At 42.4% G+C, this 20761-nt stretch overlaps 2 protein-coding genes across 10 annotated transcripts; one reads left to right on the forward strand and one right to left on the reverse strand.

Annotated features, from left to right (window-relative positions):
* Nucleotides 1–23: 23 nt before the first annotated feature.
* On the forward strand, nt 24–9724 carry LOC123997106 (cold-inducible RNA-binding protein B-like). Of its 9 annotated transcripts, none has more exons than XR_006832090.1 (8): nt 24–160; nt 1955–2069; nt 2183–2289; nt 6181–6358; nt 6999–7089; nt 7335–7369; nt 8063–8169; nt 8698–9724. XR_006832090.1 is itself a non-coding variant. In XM_046301150.1 (7 exons), the coding sequence occupies exons 1-7, from the start codon at nt 194–196 to the stop codon at nt 8715–8717; spliced, it is 606 nt and encodes a 201-aa protein (XP_046157106.1). In that variant the 5' UTR covers nt 119–193; the 3' UTR covers nt 8718–9724. The 9 variants fall into 9 exon arrangements, 2 of the variants coding, with proteins under 2 accessions (XP_046157106.1, XP_046157107.1); XR_006832085.1 differs by having other exon boundaries at nt 119–253; XR_006832086.1 differs by having other exon boundaries at nt 119–253; nt 6181–6337.
* A 3532-nt stretch (nt 9725–13256) lies between these two features.
* Nucleotides 13257–17798, reverse strand: LOC123997614 (granzyme-like protein 2). The gene is made up of 5 exons (XM_046302021.1): nt 17663–17798; nt 15086–15248; nt 14291–14420; nt 13844–14071; nt 13257–13686 (listed from the first exon to the last, which is right to left on the reverse strand). The coding sequence occupies exons 1-5, from the start codon at nt 17718–17720 to the stop codon at nt 13555–13557; spliced, it is 711 nt and encodes a 236-aa protein (XP_046157977.1). The 5' UTR covers nt 17721–17798; the 3' UTR covers nt 13257–13554.
* Nucleotides 17799–20761: the final 2963 nt, after the last annotated feature.

A 20761-nucleotide genomic window follows, 5' to 3' on the forward strand; every position in this document is an offset into this window, starting at 1 on the left:
AGTCGACTATTACAGAAGAAAGCTTCCGAGGGAACTAAACACTTCCTCTATGCGTAGGTTATCAGATGCTGTCTGGTCCAAACGAGTGACGTTGCTGCCTCTAACTAGCCAAACGTTGGCCATGGATGGAAGTTAAGAGGAGAGCAAGAATTTTAGCCAGGTAGCCCAAACAAATAAATGTGTACTACATGACATGGTGAGACTGTTTCGTCAACATAGTAAAGGATGGCACTGTCGTTGCTATACAAGTAGGGTGAGTTTACGTGTATTTTTACTTGTATGAACACGCGTGTGGACAATCGGAACCATGGACAGCCACGTTTAGCTTACGTTGATTGGACTTTTGTTTGATCTTTTAGTTGTCACTATTAGACTAGGCAGAGGTGCAACCGTCTTATCTCAGCCTTTAGGCAAGGCACATTAATTAACCGGTTATCGAGTAAACACGCTTATCACAACACAGGTTGTGGTCTTAACCACGCACTGCTACTGATTGTCACAAGATGCATCATGAAATACCTATACCAGTATACATTACATTTTTTTGGTAAGGCATCACATTTACTGAGTGATCCATTAATTTGTAAAGTTTTTGCTTCTCTGGTATAGTTGTTTATAGGACATTCCTTTTAATGTCAACATTTAGCTATGTTGTAGTACAGTACACTAAGATGTAATACTTCGTTTTTATTTAGAGGACTTGATGTAGTGAACAACGAAATCATTTGACATTCACATTGACCCAAAAAAGGCATCGACTTAAATGAGACCACGGCACGGGCATTTATACTTTTGAGTTTACTTATCCGTCTAGTTGATGCTACAATTTAACATGCATGATTTCGCGACCATTGACCGATTAAAAGCAAATCGAGATGAATTTGTATGCTGGGTCAGATGGCGTGTACTTACTTAATATTAATAAGATGGGCGTAACCGCAAAGGTCTAATCAATACATAAACCAGGAGGCCCCGCAACTCATTTGTTCCCATCTACTGCAGGTCGGTCGGAAGAGTCTCACTGTTTTTGTCGGCGGTAAGCGCTTGTAATAGCCTTTTGTTTAAACTTTTACGTTTGGGACAGTAACAAGATGGTGTCGCGGTAAATTACGGTCTGACACCCGAGAAGTCTGAACGTGGCTATATATGTAACTAGTAGTTAGTCTACGATAACATTCTCATGATTGTAAATTTAATTCAAAGTCAATGTATGGACAATTATATTGTGGTGGCATGCGAAAGTCCCCCGTTCTTGCATTCGTCGTTAAAGCAAGGCAATGCCAACCATTTTACTCTGCGAGCGCGCTCACTAGTCGATGCAATGACGCAGTGATGGCTGGCTACGAGGGGCTCCCATTACATTACTATAGCACTATTGTAAAGGCCGTTGTGGTTTAGCTGGACAATGTTGAACAAAGGCAGTTGAATCTAGCTAGGTATAGTACACATGGGGGCGGGAATTGCATTGTGTACATACAAGAGTTGGCTAGTTTACTGATTCAAATTTTTACAAAATAGCACCACGGTCATCCGCTTGTCCAGTGAGGCGTGCTTTTTGTGAGAACGCACATTTCATTGGCTAAGTAGCTCGCTTGTAACCGTAATGTTGCGTTCTAACTACGGTCTATTGGAAAGGGAAGACGGCAGAACTAGCTAGTTACCGGGGGCAGGATCATCTTGGGCCTTTCCGACGTCAACCCCATACCCGTTTGTGCTTCTCGCTCGACTATCTCAAACTGCTAGGATCTCGCTGACTTCTTATTTTTATTTATTTTCGCAATACGAAATACTTTATTAAATCAAGCCATCAACTGCTAGCTAGAATTTAATTTTATTACTGCGTGTATTTGCACCATTGCAAGAATAGAACATGAACAGGTGTTTGAATCCAAAAATAACCTGCTACTAGTTAACAATCTGAACCACATAATAAACAAGTTATTCCCTTCTACAGTGGTTAAAAGGAAGGATGTCTGACGAAGGGAAGCTTTTTGTGGGTGGCCTGAGCTTTGACACTAATGAACAGTCATTAGAAGATGTGTTCTCCAAATATGGGCAAATATCTGAAGGTAACTAACTGTTGGATATTGGGTGCACCGTAATTCTTTATTTGGGCATGTGGTCTGCTATTTGGTTTGAATGTCTATGGTCTAACTTTAAAATGTTTTTTTCCTCTGTCTAGTTGTTGTAATTAAAGACAGGGAAACTCAGAGGTCCAGGGGCTTTGGTTTCGTCACCTTTGAGAACCCGGATGAGGCCAAGGATGCTATGCTGGCCATGAACGGCAAGGTGAAAAATTAAACGGGGGACACACTCTTGACCCAAACTGCTACAGACCTATATACATTTACATTACATTTAAGTCATTTAGCAGACGCTCTTATCCAGAGCGACTTACAAATTGGTGCATTCACCTTATGACATCCAGTGGAACAGCCACTTTACAATAGTGCATCTAAATATTTTAAGGGGGGGGGTGAGAAGGATTACTTTATCCTATCCTAGGTATTCCTTAAAGAGGTGGGGTTTCAGGTGTCTCCGGAAGGTGGTGATTGACTCCGCTGTCCTGGCGTCGTGAGGGAGTTTGTTCCACCATTGGGGAGCCAGAGCAGCGAACAGTTTTGACTGGGCTGAGCGGGAACTGTACTTCCTCAGTGGTAGGGAGGCGAGCAGGCCAGAGGTGGATGAACGCAGTGCCCTTATTTGGGTGTAGGGCCTGATCAGAGCCTGGAGGTACTGAGGTGCCGTTCCCCTCACAGCTCTGTAGGCAAGCACCATGGTCTTGTAGCGGATGCAAGCTTCAACTGGAAGCCAGTGGAGAAAGCGGAGGAGCGGGGTGACGTGAGAGAACTTGGGAAGGTTGAACACCAGACGGGCTGCGGCGTTCTGGATGAGTTGTAGGGGTTTAATGGCACAGGCAGGGAGCCCAGCCAACAGCGAGTTGCAGTAATCCAGACGGGAGATGACAAGTGCCTGGATTAGGACCTGCGCCGCTTCCTGTGTGAGGCAGGGTCGTACTCTGCGGATGTTGTAGAGCATGAACCTACAGGAACGGGCCACCGCCTTGATGTTAGTTGAGAACGACAGGGTGTTGTCCAGGATCACGCCAAGGTTCTTAGCGCTCTGGGAGGAGGACACAATGGAGTTGTCAACCGTGATGGCGAGATCATGGAACGGGCAGTCCTTCCCCGGGAGGAAGAGCAGCTCCGTCTTGCCGAAGTTCAGCTTGAGGTGGTGATCCGTCATCCACACTGATATGTCTGCCAGACATGCAGAGATGCGATTCGCCACCTGGTCATCAGAAGGGGGAAAGGAGAAGATTAATTGTGTGTCGTCTGCATAGCAATGATAGGAGAGACCATGTGAGGTTATGACAGAGCCAAGTGACTTGGTGTATAGCGAGAATAGGAGAGGGCCTAGAACAGAGCCCTGGGGGACACCAGTGGTGAGAGCGCGTGGTGAGGAGACAGGTTCTCGCCACGCCACCTGGTAGGAGCGACCTGTCAGGTAGGACGCAATCCAAGCGTGGGCCGCGCCGGAGATGCCCAACTCGGAGAGGGTGGAGAGGAGGATCTGATGGTTCACAGTATCGAAGGCAGCCGATAGGTCTAGAAGGATGAGAGGAGAGAGAGTTAGCTTTAGCGGTGCGGAGCGCCTCCGTGATACAGAGAAGAGCAGTCTCAGTTGAATGACTAGTCTTGAAACCTGACTGATTTGGATCAAGAAGGTCATTCTGAGAGAGATAGCGGGAGAGCTGACCAAGGACGGCACGTTCAAGAGTTTTGGAGAGAAAAGAAAGAAGGGATACTGGTCTGTAGTTGTTGACATCGGAGGGATCGAGTGTAGGTTTTTTCAGAAGGGGTGCAACTCTCGCTCTCTTGAAGACGGAAGGGACGTAGCCAGCGGTCAGGGATAAGTTGATGAGTGAGGTGAGGTAAGGGAGAAGGTCTCCGGAAATGGTCTGGAGAAGAGAGGAGGGGATAGGGTCGAGCGGGCAGGTTGTTGGGCGGCCGGCCGTCACAAGACGCGAGATTTCATCTGGAGAGAGAGGGAGAAAGAGGTCAGAGCACAGGGTAGGGCAGTGTGAGCAGAACCAGCGGTGTCGTTTGACTTAGCAAACGAGGATCGGATGTCGTCGACCTTCTTTTCAAAATGGTTGACGAAGTCATCTGCAGAGAGGGGGAAGGGGGGGGAGGATTCAGGAGGGAGGAGAAGGTGGCAAAGAGCTTCCTAGGGTTAGAGGCAGATGCTTGGAATTTAGAGTGGTAGAAAGTGGCTTTAGCAGCAGAGACAGAGGGGGAAAATGTAGAGAGGAGGGAGTGAAAGGATGCCAGGTCCGCAGGGAGGCGAGTTTTCCTCCATTTCCGCTCGGCTGCCCGGAGCCCTGTTCTGTGAGCTCGCAATGAGTCGTCAAGCCACGGAGCGGCTTCCTACCCTGCCTTTCTAAGGTCTTCGAAAGCCAAGTCAACAAACAGATTACCGATCATTTTGAATCCCACTATACCTTCTCCGCTATGCAATCTGGTTTCAGAGCTGGTCATGGGTGCACCTCAGCCACGCATGGTCCTAAACGATATCTTAACCGCCATCGATAAGAAACAATACTGTGCAGCCGTATTCATTGACCTGGCCAGGGCTTTCGACTCTGTCAATCACCACATCCCCATCGGCAGACTCGACAGCCTTGGTTTCTCAAATGATTGCCTCGCCTGGTTCACCAACTAATTCTCTGTTAGAGTTCAGTGTGTCAAATCGGAGGGTCTGTTGTCCGGGCCTCTGGCAGTCTCTATGGGGGTGCCACATGGTTAAATTCTTGGACCGACTCCCTTCTCTGTATGCATCAATGATGTCGCTCTTGCTGCTGGTGAGTCTCTGATCCACCTCTACGCAGACGACACCATTATGTATACTTCTGGCTCTTCTTTGGACACCATTAACAACCCTCCAGGTGAGCTTCAATGCCATACAACTCTCCTTCTGTGGCCTCCAATTGCTCTTAAATACAAGTAAAACTAAATGCATGCTCTTCAACCGATTGCTACCTGCCCTGTCCAACATCACTACTCTGGATGGCTCTGACTTAGAATATGTGGACAACTACAAATACCATGGTGTCTTGTTAGACTGTAAACTCTCCTTCCAGACCCACATCAAACATCTCCAATCCTAAGTTAAATCTAGAATTGGCTTCCTATTTCACAACAAAGCATCCTTCACTCATGCTGCCAAACATACCCTTGTAAAACTGACCATCCTACCAACCCTTGACTTCGGCGATGTCTTTTACAAAATAGCCTCTAATACCTTAATCAATTAGATGCAGTCTTTCACAGTGCCATCCGTTTTGTCACCAAAGCCCCATATACTACCCACCACTGCGACCTGTAAGCTCTCGTTGGCTGGCCCTCGCTTCATACTCGTCGCCAAACCCACTGGCTCTAGGTAATCTACAAGACCCTGCTTGGTGAAGTCCCCCCTTATCTCAGCTCGCGGGTCACCATAGCAGCACCCACCTGTAGCACATGCTCCAGCAGGTATATCTCTCTGGTCACCCCCAAAACCAATTCTTCCTTTGGCCGCCTCTCCTTCCAGTTCTCTGCTGCCAATGACTGGAACGAACTACAAAAATCTCTGAAACTGGAAACCCTTATCTCCCTCACTCCCTTTAAGCACCAGCTGTCAGAGCAGCTCACATATTACTGCACCTGTACATAGCCCATCTATAATTTAGCCCAAACTACCTCTCCCCTACTGTATTTATTTATTTTTGCTCCTTTGCACCCCATTATATCTCTACTTTCTACATTCTTCCACTGCAAATCAACCATTCCAGTGTTTTACTTGCTATATAGTATTTACTTCGCCACCATGGACTTGTTTTTGCCTTCACCTCCCTTATCTCACCTCACTTGCTCACATTGTGTATATACTTATTTTTCTACTGTATTATTGACTGTATCTTTGTTTTACTCAATGTGTAACTCTGTATGTGTCGAACTACTTTGCTTTATCTTGGCCAGGTCGCAATTGTAAACGAGAACTTGTTCTCAACTTGCCTACCTGGTTAAATAAAGGTGAAATAAATAAAAACCTAAACTCTGCCCTGGAACACAACTCTTTGACTGTTCAATGATGATCTTAATCGTGTATTATCTTCCCACCCAACCTTATCTGTGTCAGTCACTTGACGGCAGACAGATCCGTGTCGACCAGGCGGGCAAGTCTGGCGGTGGTGGCAGGTCCGGGGGCGGATCCCGAGGGGGCTCGTCGGGCGGCAGAGGTGGTGGAGGAGGAGGATACTTCCGTGGAGGCAGAGGTGGTGGTGGTGGTGGAAGAGGTGGGCGTGGCTTCTCACGAGGCAAGTTTGTTGTTTTCTATCCTCCAGCATCCAGTTTCCCTCCCATGTTTGCCTTGGAGTGACTGACAGACACCCCAGTCCCAACCCTACAAAGATGTCCTCACCTTCGTTAGCCTGGGATTCTGTGACTTGCAGCACTAACCAGAAGTAGTCAGTGTGTGCACCCCGTGCTCTGACCCTCCCCTCTGGTCCCTCATCCTTAATAGCCACTCCTATCCCACTGGGCAAAAATGGATTGAATTAATGTTTCCACAACAAATAATAATTGTTGAATCAATGTAGAAAACTGATTGGATTTGAAAAAAGTAATCAACCTGGATTTTGTCATTAAAAAAAACGAAATCCAATGTCATGGTGAATCTTTTGTTGTTGATTTTATATTAGTTAACAACTCAACCTACTAGAAGTTGAACTGATGCCTGTGCCCAGTGGGTTGTCGTCGTGTCTTGTTTTTGTTTTGCAGTGACTGTTGCCGTTGTCTGGTAGCTGTAGAGGTTTGATTTGAACCATCTCTTAGCCTAGTGATAGCATGTCAACACTAGTGTCCAATATTCTCTTATCAACTAATTGAACCCTAATATGAATACCGTACATGTTTAGTCCACCTTGAGGCAGCTGTTGACCACAAGTTCTATTATAGGTGGTGGGGAGAGGGGATATGGCGGTGGACGTTACGACAACAGAAGTGGTGGCTCATACGGATCAGACCGAGGCTACTACAACAAAGACAGGTGACTGATACACCACCTCGGATACATAGACGTTACATTTGCATATACATATCTGTTAGACAATCGCTGGAATTTGAAAAGACAGGATAGATTCTATAAATTAATCTTAACACATTTCAAGAAGCTTATGTGCCCACTTGATAATAAGCAAGCACTTTTTAGGAATAACGTTTTTTCAATTTGATATTACTGAAATGCTCATCCAATTCTTGTTTACTGATGTACATTTCTTCTTCTGCCCACAGAGCGCAAGGAGGAGGATACGGAGATCGTTCTGGAGGTTCGTATAGAGACAGCTACGATCGCTATGGCAAGGCTTCTTATAAGCTTACACAAGTGTAGGGAGTCAGGATAGGCGGCCAATCCGGTGCCTGGACAGCCACATCACTGCAAGCTGCCATAGATATGTATTCGGCCAATCAACACCAGAGCGTTGGCAGGTCCTTGACCTGTATAGCAGCTGGATGGACTTAAATCAGACTGGGTTTGCCCCCTCTGGTGTTGGGGCCAACCGATGGATGAAAATATCTGTTAAAGTAATGAAATAAGTCATTTTCTCAATGTATGAAGCTTTCCTTTAGTCCTATGTAATGGAGAAACAGGTTCCCTATTCCCATTCTTGCCTCAATGTATTAAGAAATACACCCTCCCAAGTTACTTTTTTCTTTCACAATATGCGCTATATAATTCATCTTAAAGAAGGGTTGCAAATGAACCCAGTGGTGGGTTCACTGGGCATTTCCAACGAACAAATGCCCTACCTGGTTAGTATTGTAAAATTAGTCATTGGTGCTCATCAAAGGTATGTAGTATATGAAAGACCCAAGATGCCACATCAGCTCAGCATCCATTCCTTTATGGAGTAGCAGTGGAAGAGAGGGTCTGCAGATGGGCCTTAGTGTACTTGTTTCCCTCCTTGTTGGAGAGCCTGGGACTTCGTCATTAACCACTGGGCTTTCTCTTCTCTGAACAGGCGGTGCTGTTCTCTGGTGCACAGTGAGGCTGCCTCCTGTAGTTGAAATATGTTGAACTGAAGAAACAATATGTTGATGCCCCAGTTTAGCACTGCAAAAAGCCAAGGTAGGCTCTCGGTCTGCAACCGTCTTGGCGCGAGCTGTCAGGGGTTATAGCATTAGCTCTCTACTTCCTGCTTTTCCTGTCATAAGCTTTTTCTGTCTTGCAGCAGCTTGTTTGTAGAGGTATATTTTACTTTTCTTTACCTTGCAGTACTAGGATCTGCATACACAGTGGAGTCAGTCACCTTTCTGGTTGATGTAATCTGTTATTTGCAAGAGTAGGAGGACAGTTGTCCTATCTGTCTGCTTTTGTTTAGTTCTTTAAAAAAAATCTGTCCATGGAATATACCAAGGTAATATTGCTTTCGTGGAGCGACTGTTTGCTGAATGGAAACAATGAGTTTATACTCGGATGGCCTGCCTTCAGATGTTTTTGTCACAGTGCCGTTCACACCAGCATAAATTGCTACCAAATCCTAAGTATCTTCAAAAGGGATTAGCGTTCAGTAGCAGCAGGGCCCCTTTCGAAAGACGAGCCTCATACCTTCCACAGAATCATGGTAACCTGTGTGTTTTCCGACTTCCTCTACAGGTGACGAGGGCGGCTGGTAGGACGGAGACGACCGGATTGTCTGTCATCTGGGCACGGCCCCTGGCATGGCCTGGTCCCAGCCCAGGGCCTGCTGCTCCGCAACACTTTAAATCTTCTGAAACCGACCATGTAGATAAGAGCAGTCCTGGATACGTGCGGGGAGGGCTGGCTCGCACTCCGAGCCACCCACCACTGGTCTATTCCAAGTTTTTGTTTTTTAACTTTCTGATTCTCCTTATTTGTTATTGAACACTGCAGAGAACTACTTTTTAATTTGACCGTTTTTGTGGGTAGCTCGAAAAAGAGCAACGCTCGTGCTGTAGGCCGTTGCCTCACTTTGGGCCGTGCACGCAAAGAGGCACAACCTAAAAGACAAGGAATATATCTTGGATAGATAATGTTAACGCTTTTGTAGTTTTAACTCTGCTTTGTAACAAAGTACAAAAATGCTTGCACTTATTTTGTTTATGATTGACTGTTTTGCCAACTGATAATGGTGATGAGCCTGAACGAGGTAAATGTACACAAAGGTCTGAGACCATCACCACCATGTCTGCGCTGTTCTTCCTGACCGAGAGAGGAGAGTATGAGTCGAGACGTTCTCTAATCGACTGGGCTTGCTAGGATCGCTGTGGGTTCCGGTAAATGAGAACTTACTCATTGGTTTTCTGGAGCACTGACCTGTTGCTTGACTGTCCTGTCTATGGCATGTTCTTGTCTAATTTATTTTGGTTTCTACTGAGAATGGTTTTTATTTTATTAGCTGCACATTTTAAATAAGGATTTTTTGTTTTGTGTGTGTATCTGAGTCACACAATGGTTTCAAGTACACACAGCGCTGAATTAATGTGAAGCGGGACAGTTCTACTTGCAAGCTCTTTTCAACAAACATACTTTCTATGAGGATACAAATAGTGATTTCACAACTGTTCCCATCATAGCATCAGATTGGTTTTGTATTAGATTTTTTTAAGCGTTCTGTATCTTCATGGTTGTATTTTTCCTAAATAAAAAAAACATTTACAAATCTGTTGCTGATTTGGTCAGGTTTCATTACATAGGCATATCCATAATCTAGTCATCTGCAAGTGTTTAAAAAAAGAGGTGATTTATACACTCAGTGGCTGGTTCATTAGGTAAACCACCCCATTCACGAAAATGGTTCGCTCTTACATATAATGAGTCATGTGACTGTGGGTTGCTATATAAAGCAGGCATTGAGTCATTCAGTTACTATTCGATTGAAAGTTAGAATGGGCAAAACGAGTGACCTAAGTGACTGAGTGTGGTATGATCATTGGTGCCAGGTGTGCGGTTTCCAGTATCTCAAACATCTGGCCTATGCACGCATGTCTAGGATTTACTGAGAATGGTGTGACAAACTAAAAACATGCAGTCCTGTGGAGGAAAACAGCTTGTTGATGAGAGGTGAATGGCCAGAACCGTGCAAGCCAACAGGAGGGCTGCAAATAACGCCGCAGAACAGCGTCTCGGAACACAACTCGTCGGTCCTGGTCACTGATGGGCTATTGCAGCAGATGACCTCAACGGTACAGGCTGGTGTGGATGTTTTCCTGGCATAGGTGAAGTCCCTTGATAACAATTGAGCATGTTTCCATGCCCCAGAGAATTTGGGGTGTACTAGATGCGTGTACCTAATAAACTTACCACTGAGTACTTGAGATTCTATTGAAAGGGTAGAAGTGTGTGTATATATATATATATATAATTTTTTAAAGGTACTCGCATGCTAATGAATAAATAGAAGTCATGCTAGCTATTGGAACATCCAGGCAAGAGTTAATTATTTTCTGTAAAGTCACGTGAAATGTAGTAGTTCACTGTTGGAGGGTTTATAGGCCATGCATGTATAAAATAATTCCAGCAGAGGGGGCTGTTGTCCTGTAATCTATTCCATGTGCAGACAAAACTACCCTGGAACTCAAGAGTATTCTGTCGACCTGAGGTCCCGATCAAACCAATGATTCACCACTATTCAACAGATCTAGCCTGGCATGCCAGGGCTGATAACGGGGATAATATTATGTAGGTCGGTTGGAATGCTATCATGCTCCATTGAACCGCATTGATATTAGACTTTTCTTCTGATTTATCGCTTCTGTTTGTCACAGTATTAGCGATCTTATCGTTAGGCCTATGTAAACAAGTCACGAGAGAATATCAAATCATTTCTGGGTAACAATTAAAGGGATAATCCACCCCCAGAAATACAAATCACAAAACTCCTGTCAATTTGGTGAAAGCCTATGTTCTATCATTGGGTAAAATACACATTTTTCCCCATGATTTAACTTGTGGTCCATCTGTGAAATCAGGTGTATTATAAAACATCTAATATAATCTTTAAGATCAAATGGATACAAAACTATTTAAAAAATAAGGATTGCATTTGGAATATAATGCCCAACAAATTGGTGGTCTAGAATTCTTACTCAAATGCAACTTTGATGTGGGTAAAATCGCTATTAAGCTTGCAAACTTTCATAAACAAGTATTTCTAACTTGGAAACTCATGTACAAACACAATTTCTCCCCACATAGGTATACAATCTGGAGTAATAAATACATAACATACAACAACAAGTCTTAGTTTTTCCAGAACTGGTTTGACAACATTTATCTGGGTTAAACAATTATTGAATAATGATGATTTTATTCTATATGATTATCCAGAATTCAATGTTACATTTACTCCCGAGGAGTATCAAATTGCACTTTATTAGATATACTATATTTGCCAGACAAGACTTTGTTCCAGTTCACTTGTCCTAGGGCAGCATTCCATTACATTTAATAAGGTGAAAGAAGTCTCATACAAACTCTTTCATAGAATCTACCCTGTAAAGACCTTTATTATACACAGATTAGATTTTATTTTAAAATAAATTACTATTAATGTTAATCTGAGAGACTCTGATATTATGTTTTGTTTTGATCCAAATTATATGAACACTGATTTAACTTTCATTGTTAATTTGTTTATTTTTCATGGAAGATTCTTTATCCATAAAATGAAGTGGGCAGAGAACAAACCGCTCTTCACATTATTTAAGATGATCAGTAAATGTAAAAGCAAAAAAGCAATACATAAAAGTGTTTTGACAAATTTAAAATGTATTCGATATGTAATACCCCTTGTCTGTTAGGTTTATGTGCTCTTGTTTGTATATTTCAGTTTTTTTATGTGTTCAAAATGTTTAAAAAATGTATAAAAAATCTTAATATATATATATATATAATTAATACAAAAAAGTACAAATAAAAAAAAAACTGTGAAATCAGAAAATCGTGTAGGAATGCGTCATAGATACATGGTTCTCTTCATTGGAAATAGAGGATAACATGCTATCACATTTCATAAAGCTTTTAAAACAATTACCTGCACTCCAGATCGCCAAATCAGCCAATATATAGTATGGGCATATGTGTCTATAACACATCCATCCGTTTATATCATTATGACAAAGTATATATTTCGCTTAGATGTGCTCAATCAATTATTCAACTCAGTTTTTCCTTCTCGCAATGCGCCTTGTGTGTCTGTGGGAAACATGGGAAAGGCAATTGTTGCCATAGCAACGTCATCTGCCCTTGCTCTGGGCCATTTTTATTGTGCCTCGGTGCTCTAGGCAGAGATAATTGCAGGTTAAATTCGGTGAAATAGACTCCTAAATTGATAGTGCAGTTTAAGCGATTTTACAGCTAGCTAGTTAATTCACATGCTGATATTGACTTTGGTATTATACGTTTGCTAGCTTAGCTACCAAGACAGCCCAGAGAGAGTATTGCATTGTGGGTTTTGTTGTCAATTTTTAGCTTCAACAGATTTCAACAACGATTTTCTCATGTTGCTACCAAGATTATTATAATGAGAAAACGAAACATTTGTTCACCAAAAATATTGTTTTCACATATTAGTGTTATTTAACACTGTTAATCATGGGCATTTGTGGTTTGGGCTGGATACCCTTTAAGTACCTGTTTTCAATTAAAATTGTCAAAAAATAACTAAAATAGCATCTTAGCAAATAACAGTTTCTCAAGCAAGAATTTTACTAGGACTGTCTGGGAGTCTGAGTGGGGAGGGGAAAACTGAAAACTAACTGTTATTGGCAGAGAGGTTTGGAACTCTTTCTTATGGGTCTATTAACTAACGGATGTCACCAGGCAGGCTGAAATTTCAGGCAGCCTTTTCAAACAGCTCTCACACTGAAAGGGCATTATCATAATTTTCACAATTTCACAGTATTATTCCAATCTCATAGTGTGGAAATATATATAAAACACAATAAATCACGTTTTGGACTGCACTGGGCCTTTAATATATTTGACATGGACTGTATGTTATTCAGATGTGCACAAGGGGGCAGTCTTGTTAAGGTTTTTGGTATGCTCGATGTCTTTTACTTCTCATATATTTTCAATATAGCCTACTCCAAAATGCAGTAAGCATTGTGTGATTTCCTCACTGTTTAAGGGACAACTTGATCAAAGCACCTCTTCTCAGTTTGTTCACAAAATAAATGTGTTCAATAACATCAACTCTACTTATTTAATCCCAGGATTCACAATTTAAGATTTAAAACAGCTGCAGCACAGAACAGGACTTGAAAGCATTGTTTGACAGATGGAAATTCAGAGGCTTCAACACAGAACAAGGAGGTTATACTAACAATCTTTGGCCTACTGCATGAAGGCACATAGACATTAACCAGCACCATTAAATCAATCAGAAAGCATCATAAACACATTCAGATTCTGCAGTATCATAATCATGCTTCTAGGGACCTGGGTGAACAAATGAACAAACTGTAGAGGTTTCTGGTCAGTGTCGTATCAATTATTCATGGTATTGGTGATCCAGTCCATGTAGTCAGGGATGCGCGTGTAAATGTAGAGTTTGCCTATAGAGCAGGACACCACCCCACAGGCCACACCGTTACAGACCAATGGACTTCCGGAGTCTCCCTGGAAATAACACATGGTGACCACGATACTGAACAAATGAACAGGCACATTTCACTTGGAATGATTCATGCCATCCATCAAGGTGAAAGTATTGTTTTCTTTCTTTACTCCCATGTTCTTTCCCCTGCAAAATGACATACTTTAAGACGCCACTTACCTGAGCAGGTCCATTTAGTCCTGAAGAGCAGAACGCATGGTTGTCTGAGCATACTTGACTCGCAACCAGTGTCACGTTGAGGTCCAGTAGCACAGAGGATCCTTTGTTTACTCCCCTGATATTGAAGCCCCAGCCTGACACCAGACAGTCCTTGGGCACCTCCTCATCTTCTGTCTGCAGGAGGCCAATGGGTCTCACACGGTCGGTGACAAGCACATTCTTCTCCAGCTGGGAGGCAGAAAGAGCGGGGATGTCAAATGTTACAACTTACAACCTTAGATGTTCTATAACCTACCTTAATAGTGGTAAACAAATAATTATTATTTGTTGTGACATGTCTGATACAAAGAGATTGCATACGTTGACATTGTAGTCACATCAACATGCATTGCACAATTAAACATAAAAACAATATGCGCAACTTTAGGTCCTAGCTAGGAGATTTACCTTGAGTAGCATGATATCATTATCATGTTCTTCATTATCATAATGTGGATGTGGAAATGCCTGTTTCACAAACATTTCCTGAGCGCTTTCCTGTTGCACGTTGTGGACTCCCAGCTTGACCTGGATGGATCTGTAACATACACAGAAACAATGTAATACAATATACTGTGGTCTTACACATATCTGCAGCAGGCAGTAGTGGGTTAATCACAGAGGCTGATTGAAAACATCATGTTAATCTATGTCATGTCAATCTACAGTATATTCTTGCACTCCCCTTTGTTTAGCATGTGGCTTGACATTTCAACAGTCTGCAATACATCTTAATGGTGCGGGATCCAATGTATCGGTGGGTTTTTCATACTGGACCTTTGTTTGGCTATTGGAGCTCTTAGCCCTGGGCTAAGCTGTGTTTCACATCTAAATTCTCCAAAGGGGACGTTAGAAATGCATGATGTCAAAATGTGTAAATGCAAAATTAGGAAGAGCTGTGTGAAACATGGGGTAGCGTAGGATACCCCTAGCCTAAAAACAGTCAAAAATATTCAGGTGTGAAAAACCTAGAGACATTGAAATGGTGGCCTATTAAAATGTCCTTTTAATAGGTCGGATTGCAATAAATATCAGTGTTTAACTAGCAATACTTTAGCACTTGTTTTGGCTGAAATCTAATTCCCTGCATATATAAGGTAGGAAAGAGAAACAGTTGCATGATTTATAGGGCAGACAATGGCTTATATCTCCCCATATGTTTGCCCCTGGTATTCTCTCACTAGATAAGCGGACATCACTGACCTCCCATTGCAGTGGGCAGCAGTCATCACAAAGTCCTCTCTCACTAGAAAGCCAGCACAGTTTTTGGGCTTCAGGATGTTGGTGGTAGCCCTCTCCAGGAGGACCATGTAGGGTCTACTGTAAAGAACGGCCTCCTTGCCCCCATAGATGCGCCCTGCATGCACTGTGACAGCACCAAAAATCAGGACCCACAATATTTAACGATAGATGTGCATTTTTATCTTACCCTCATAAAGGTTATGCAATACTTGATATACACCCCCCTCCATATATATCTGGACATTGAAGCTAACATTTCAAATTTGGCTCTATACTCCAGCATTTTGGATTTAAGATAGAACATGAGGAGACAGCCCAGAATGTCACCTTTTATTCAAGGGTATTTTCAGACCTATCTGTTTTACCATTTAGAAATTAAAGAACTTTATATATCTAGTCCCCCATGATCTTTGTCCCTCTGTAACTTTCTAACTTGTTATCATTCACAATTCACTCATAATCATGGTAGCATCTACATAAATGTAGATGTGTTCAGAAACTATTCTAACTTCAAATAAAAGTGACTCCAAAATGACTCAATACATTACTAACCATTCACTTCCTGTTGAGCAAAACATAATCCGAAACACAACCAAAACAAGCTGTAAAAGCATCCAAAAAGTTTGTAAAGCCAAATGCTTGATGTAGTCATTGTGTGCAAGGAATACGGGACCTACCAAACTTTTAACTACTTAATACACTATAAGTGAATTTGTCCAAATACTGATGGGGGTACTAGATACAGTCGAAGGTTTACATACACCTTAGCCAAATACATTTAAACTCAGTTTTTCACAATTCCTGACATTTAATCCTAGTAAAACAATCCCTGTCTTAGGTCAGTTAGGATCACCACTTTATTTTAAGAATATGAAATGTCAGAATAATAGTAGAGAGAATGATTTATTTCAGCCTATATTTCTTTCATCACATTCCCAGTGGGTCAGAAGTGTACATACACTCAATTAGCATTTGGTAGCATTGCCTTTAAATTGTTTAACTTGGGTCAAACTTTTTGGGTAGCCTTCCCCAAGCTTCCCACAATAAGTTGGGTGACATTTGACCCATTCCTCCTGACAGAGCTGGTGTAACTGAGTCACGTTTGTAGGCCTCCTTGCTCGCACACGCTTTTTCAGATCTGCCCACACATTATCTATAGGATTGAGGTCAGGGCTTTGTGATGGCCACTCCAATACCTTGATCCTTAAGCCATTTTGCCACATCTTTGGAAGTATGCTTGGGGTCATTGTCCATTTGGAAGACTCATTTGCGACCTAGCTTTAACATAACTGATGTCTTGAGATGTTGCTTCAATATATCCACAATTTCCAACCTCATGATGCCATCTATCTTGTGAAGTGCACCAGTCCTTCCTGCAGCAAAGCACCCCCACAACATGATGTTGTCACCCCCGTGTGTCACAGTTGCGATAGTGTTCTTCGGATTGCAACCCTCCCCCTTTTTCCAACAAACATAACAATGGTCATTATGGCCAAACAGTTCTATTTTTGTTTCATCAGACCAGAGGACATTTCTCCAAAAAGTACGATCTTTGTCCCCATGTGCAGTTGCAAACCGTAGTCTGGCTTTTTTATGGCGGTTTTGGAGCAGTGGCTTCTTCCTGGCTGAGCGGCCTTTCAGGTTATGTGGATATAGGACTCATTTTACTGTGGATGTGGAAACTTTTGTACCTGTTTCCTCCAGCATCTTCACAAGGTCCTTTGCTGTTGTTCTGGGATTGATTTGCACTTTGCACTTGCGGAGGTATACCATTTTTTTCTGAGGTCTTGGCTGATTTATTTGGATTTTCCCATGATGTCAAGCAAAGAGGCACTGAGTTTGAAGATAAGCCTTGAAATACATCCACAGGTACACCTCCAATTTACTCAATTATGTCAATTAGCCTATCAGAAGCTTCTAAAGCCATGACATCTTTTTCTGTAATTTTCCAAGGTGTTTAAAGGCAGTCTACTTAGTGTATGCAAATTTATGAACCACTGGAATTGTAATACAGTGACTTATAGGTGAAATAATCTGTATGTAAACAATTGTTGGAAAAATTGCTTGTGTCATGCACAAAGTAGATGTCCTAACCGACTTGTCAAAACTATAGTTTGTTAACAAGAAATTTGTGGAGTTGTTGTAAAATAAGTTTTAATAACTCCAACCTAAGTGTATGTAAACTTCCGACCTCAACTGTAGATACACGTATTTATTTTCTAAATGGTAAAACAGATATGTTTGAAAATATCCTTATTTAAAATATGACATTCTGTACTTTCACCTCATACCAAACATTTGGTCTCAAATCCAATACGCTGGAGTATAGAACCATATTTAACATTTTGACTTTCTGTCCAAATACATATGGAGGGGAGCGCGTCAGCTGTCTTTTATCAACACATTTCAGACACATTTTCTTACTGTACATTCCTTGAATTCCCTTCAGTACAAGTTTGGATTGGTAGTAGTAGACTGCAAAAGTACATCAAGACCCGGAATCAATACATTGAAAGTCTAGGTATTTGCTTTCTTTACCTTCGCTGTAGAAAATGAGCATTAGGACCAGAGTACCCAGGTTCAGTGGAATAACCATAGTGAATGGAGTTCAGTTGAGCAATTGATGTGGTTGGAGACCTGTGAGAAATGTCCTTCAGTCTCTTACTACACTCCAGCTTTAAATAGGCCTTGGGGGAGACAGACCAGGAACTAATCATCTATGCATATATTATGAGCGATTGACACTGAGAGTGATGAATGACAGAGCTTAAACCCTTTCATGTTGTGTGCCTGTCATTTTTCCTGTTGTGTGCATCTTTCATTTAACGTTGGTTGTGCATGTAGCCTACTGCCTCTGAACCACTACAAGCAAGACATAAATATTTGAAATGGTGATTCTATAGCTAGGCTAGTTATTGTGGACTATAGGGGTCTTTCGGGAATATCATGGGACTGAAAGGAAAGAACACTGACACATGGATTCTTTTTGAGAACTATTGTCTGCTGTAACGAGAGAAGACCCTTGCGGGTGACATTGAACAAATATCCTATGATGATGATTTATGTTTTGATAGGTTTATACGATGTGAAAAGCCACTTCTAGTGTGTGACCCAAGGCTGACTTATAATTGAGTCTACTGGTGCATCCTTTAGCATAAATCAGGCCATTTGGCCGACTGTGATCCAAATACATCCGTCATAATTTACCATTCAATGTCTCTGAGGTAGAAGCAGCGGACAGCTTTGAAGATTCACATTCCCTGTTCAAAGTCATGGCTCTTGTAAGAGCCTCTTTGTCTGCCGTCGGGCTCCAGAGGTAACGCTTTTTTAACGTAACCCCAGTCAAAAGAGAGTGTATCGAAATAGGATTGGTTTGATATAAGGGTTACTTATACCAAGTGCTTTCTGATCTGGGTCATTTGTCTGGTATGAAGAAGGCATTAGAGTCCTTTGGGAAGAAATCAAGAGGATCAAGTGACTCTCTTACAGTATATTATATTAACATTCACAGACAACAGTGAGCATCACGGTCAATCATTCTACTTCCAACCAGAAATCCAAATAAAATTATACCACTATTAGAAATATTAATGGATGGCATAAATCAAACGCAGTTAATGATGTATCTTGGGAAAAGTAAAGGAGAAGCTGACTTGAAAGGTATGGGTACCCTCGGTCGTAAAATACCAGCGCTCAACATTGTTATTCTCTTTGAAAATAATATTTGAAGGATGTTCCATTTATTCAAGTGGAAAATGTATTTTAGATTGGAATTAAACTTCAGGGTCAATGATTGGACCACGGACTGTCACACAAGTATCAGAGCTGCCTCAAGGATTTAAGTCTAGATCACTTTTAGGAATGTCCATTGATCTTACACATTTAGCATTTTCCCCATTGGCATGGTGCAATTTGTTTCCAATTGCTTCAGTTGATTTTAGTTCATAACATAATAATAGCAGGGTATTACTAGTATTACTATTTGCCAGAAAAGCAATGAAACAGTTGGCTCGTCTTCTCCCTCTGACCCATGTGAACATATCTATTATTGTACTCTCACACCCACACACAGGGATGCTGATGCTGCTTCTGGTTGCCATGCAAATCTAAACCAAAGGTCTGTTTTCTGATACTTTCAAACCACATGAACCTCCTTTCTCCCTAAGTGACCCTCCTGTTAAGCTGTTCCAGATACCTTTATGGGATGTATAAAACCTACCAACCAGAAATGCATAAAAAAACGTGATTTGGTAACAACCTATTTCCCTTGGCTGCAAAGGGTATCCATTTGTTTCTGGTATGCAAATAAACTGACCTCATAGCCCCAGGTATGTCTATTACATACCTTCCAGAGTCTAGACTGAATAATACTCCCTTTCATACCTGAGCCACAAGCTTTTTATTTTAATTGTTTGGAATAATGTGCAACAGTGAATTTTGTGAGGAGAAAAGTGGCAGGGAGAAGTGAATGGGCTCTGGGAGCTGTGTGATGGCGTAATGGGAATCACAGGAGGAGGCAGAGAGGAGCTGGACAAAGAGGCAGCCCAGCAGGAGAGGCCTTTACCGCCAGCCTGTCAGCTTTATTGGAACCGCGGGGGTTGAGCTCCGCCTGGTTTAGACATTGGCCATTGAGGTAGAAAGCGGGGGGGAAGTAGTTACAGTCGTAAAATGTCCATAAATCATATAGCAAATTACATGTTTATTAAGAAGAAAACAAAAACGACAACACTAAAATGAGGACCAAAAAACGGACATTCCTTGACCATCTTATTGAAATCACATATGTGGTAGGCAGGGGATTCATTCCTGACCCACTGTAGAGTTGTGGATGTGGCATTATCTCTGTAGTATGATCATGTTATAAAGAGGGCTACACCCAGAAACACCCGGATCTGTGTGCCGGCGACACAACGGTGGTTGATCACCAAAGACGATGAGACAGCCTATAGCGAGGAGGTCAGAGACCTGGCAGTGCGGTGCCAGGACAACAACCTCTCCCTCAATATCAGCAAGACGAAGGAGCTGATCGTGGACTACAGGAAACTGAGGGCTGAGCCCGCTCCCGTTCACATCGACGGGGCTGTAATGGAGCCGGTCGAGAGCTTCAATTTCCTCTGTGTCCACATCACTAAGTTCTTACGTGGTCCACACACAGCAACACAGACGTGAAGAGGTCACGACAACGCCTCTTCCCTCTCCGAAGGAAATTGTTTTGGGGCATTGGCAGATCCTCAAAAAGTTCCACAGCATTGAGAGCATCTTGACCGGCTGCATCCCCGCAACTTCTTGGCATCCGACTACACGGCGCTACACACGGTAGTGCGTACGGCCCAGTACACCAGGACCTCTATATCAGGCGGTATCAGAGGAAGGCCCTAAACCTTTTCTAAAACTCCAGCCACCCAATTCATAGACTGTTTTCTTTGTTACCGCATGGCAAGCGGTACCGAAGCACCAAGTCTGGAACCACCAGGACACGGAACAGCTTCTACCCCCAAGCCATAAGACTGCTACATAGTTAGTTAAATAGTTAACCAAATAGCTACCCGGACCAGCTGCATTGACCTTTTTTGCACTCATTGCATACGCTGCTGCTACTGTTAATTATCTGTTACTTTATTCATAGTTATATTTGCA

This window comes from Oncorhynchus gorbuscha, linkage group LG15 (assembly GCF_021184085.1).
Source record: "Oncorhynchus gorbuscha isolate QuinsamMale2020 ecotype Even-year linkage group LG15, OgorEven_v1.0, whole genome shotgun sequence".
Lineage (NCBI taxonomy): Eukaryota > Metazoa > Chordata > Actinopteri > Salmoniformes > Salmonidae > Oncorhynchus > Oncorhynchus gorbuscha.

Excerpts from the sequence above, each read along its gene's own strand:
- LOC123997106 (XM_046301150.1), top strand. The coding sequence starts at position 194 with ATGGTGAGACTGTTTCGTCAACATAGTAAAGGATGGCACTGTCGTTGC. Across the intron at positions 254-1,954 it reads GTCGTTGCTATACAAGTAGG|TGGTTAAAAGGAAGGATGTC; the intron begins GTGAGTTTACGT and ends TCCCTTCTACAG. Across the intron at positions 6,359-6,998 it reads TGGGCGTGGCTTCTCACGAG|GTGGTGGGGAGAGGGGATAT; the intron begins GCAAGTTTGTTG and ends GTTCTATTATAG.
- LOC123997614 (XM_046302021.1), bottom strand. The coding sequence starts at position 17,720 with ATGGTTATTCCACTGAACCTGGGTACTCTGGTCCTAATGCTCATTTTC. Across the intron at positions 15,249-17,662 it reads GCTCATTTTCTACAGCGAAG|TGCATGCAGGGCGCATCTAT; the intron begins GTAAAGAAAGCA and ends GTGCTGTCACAG. Across the intron at positions 13,687-13,843 it reads GACTAAATGGACCTGCTCAG|GGAGACTCCGGAAGTCCATT; the intron begins GTAAGTGGCGTC and ends TGTTATTTCCAG.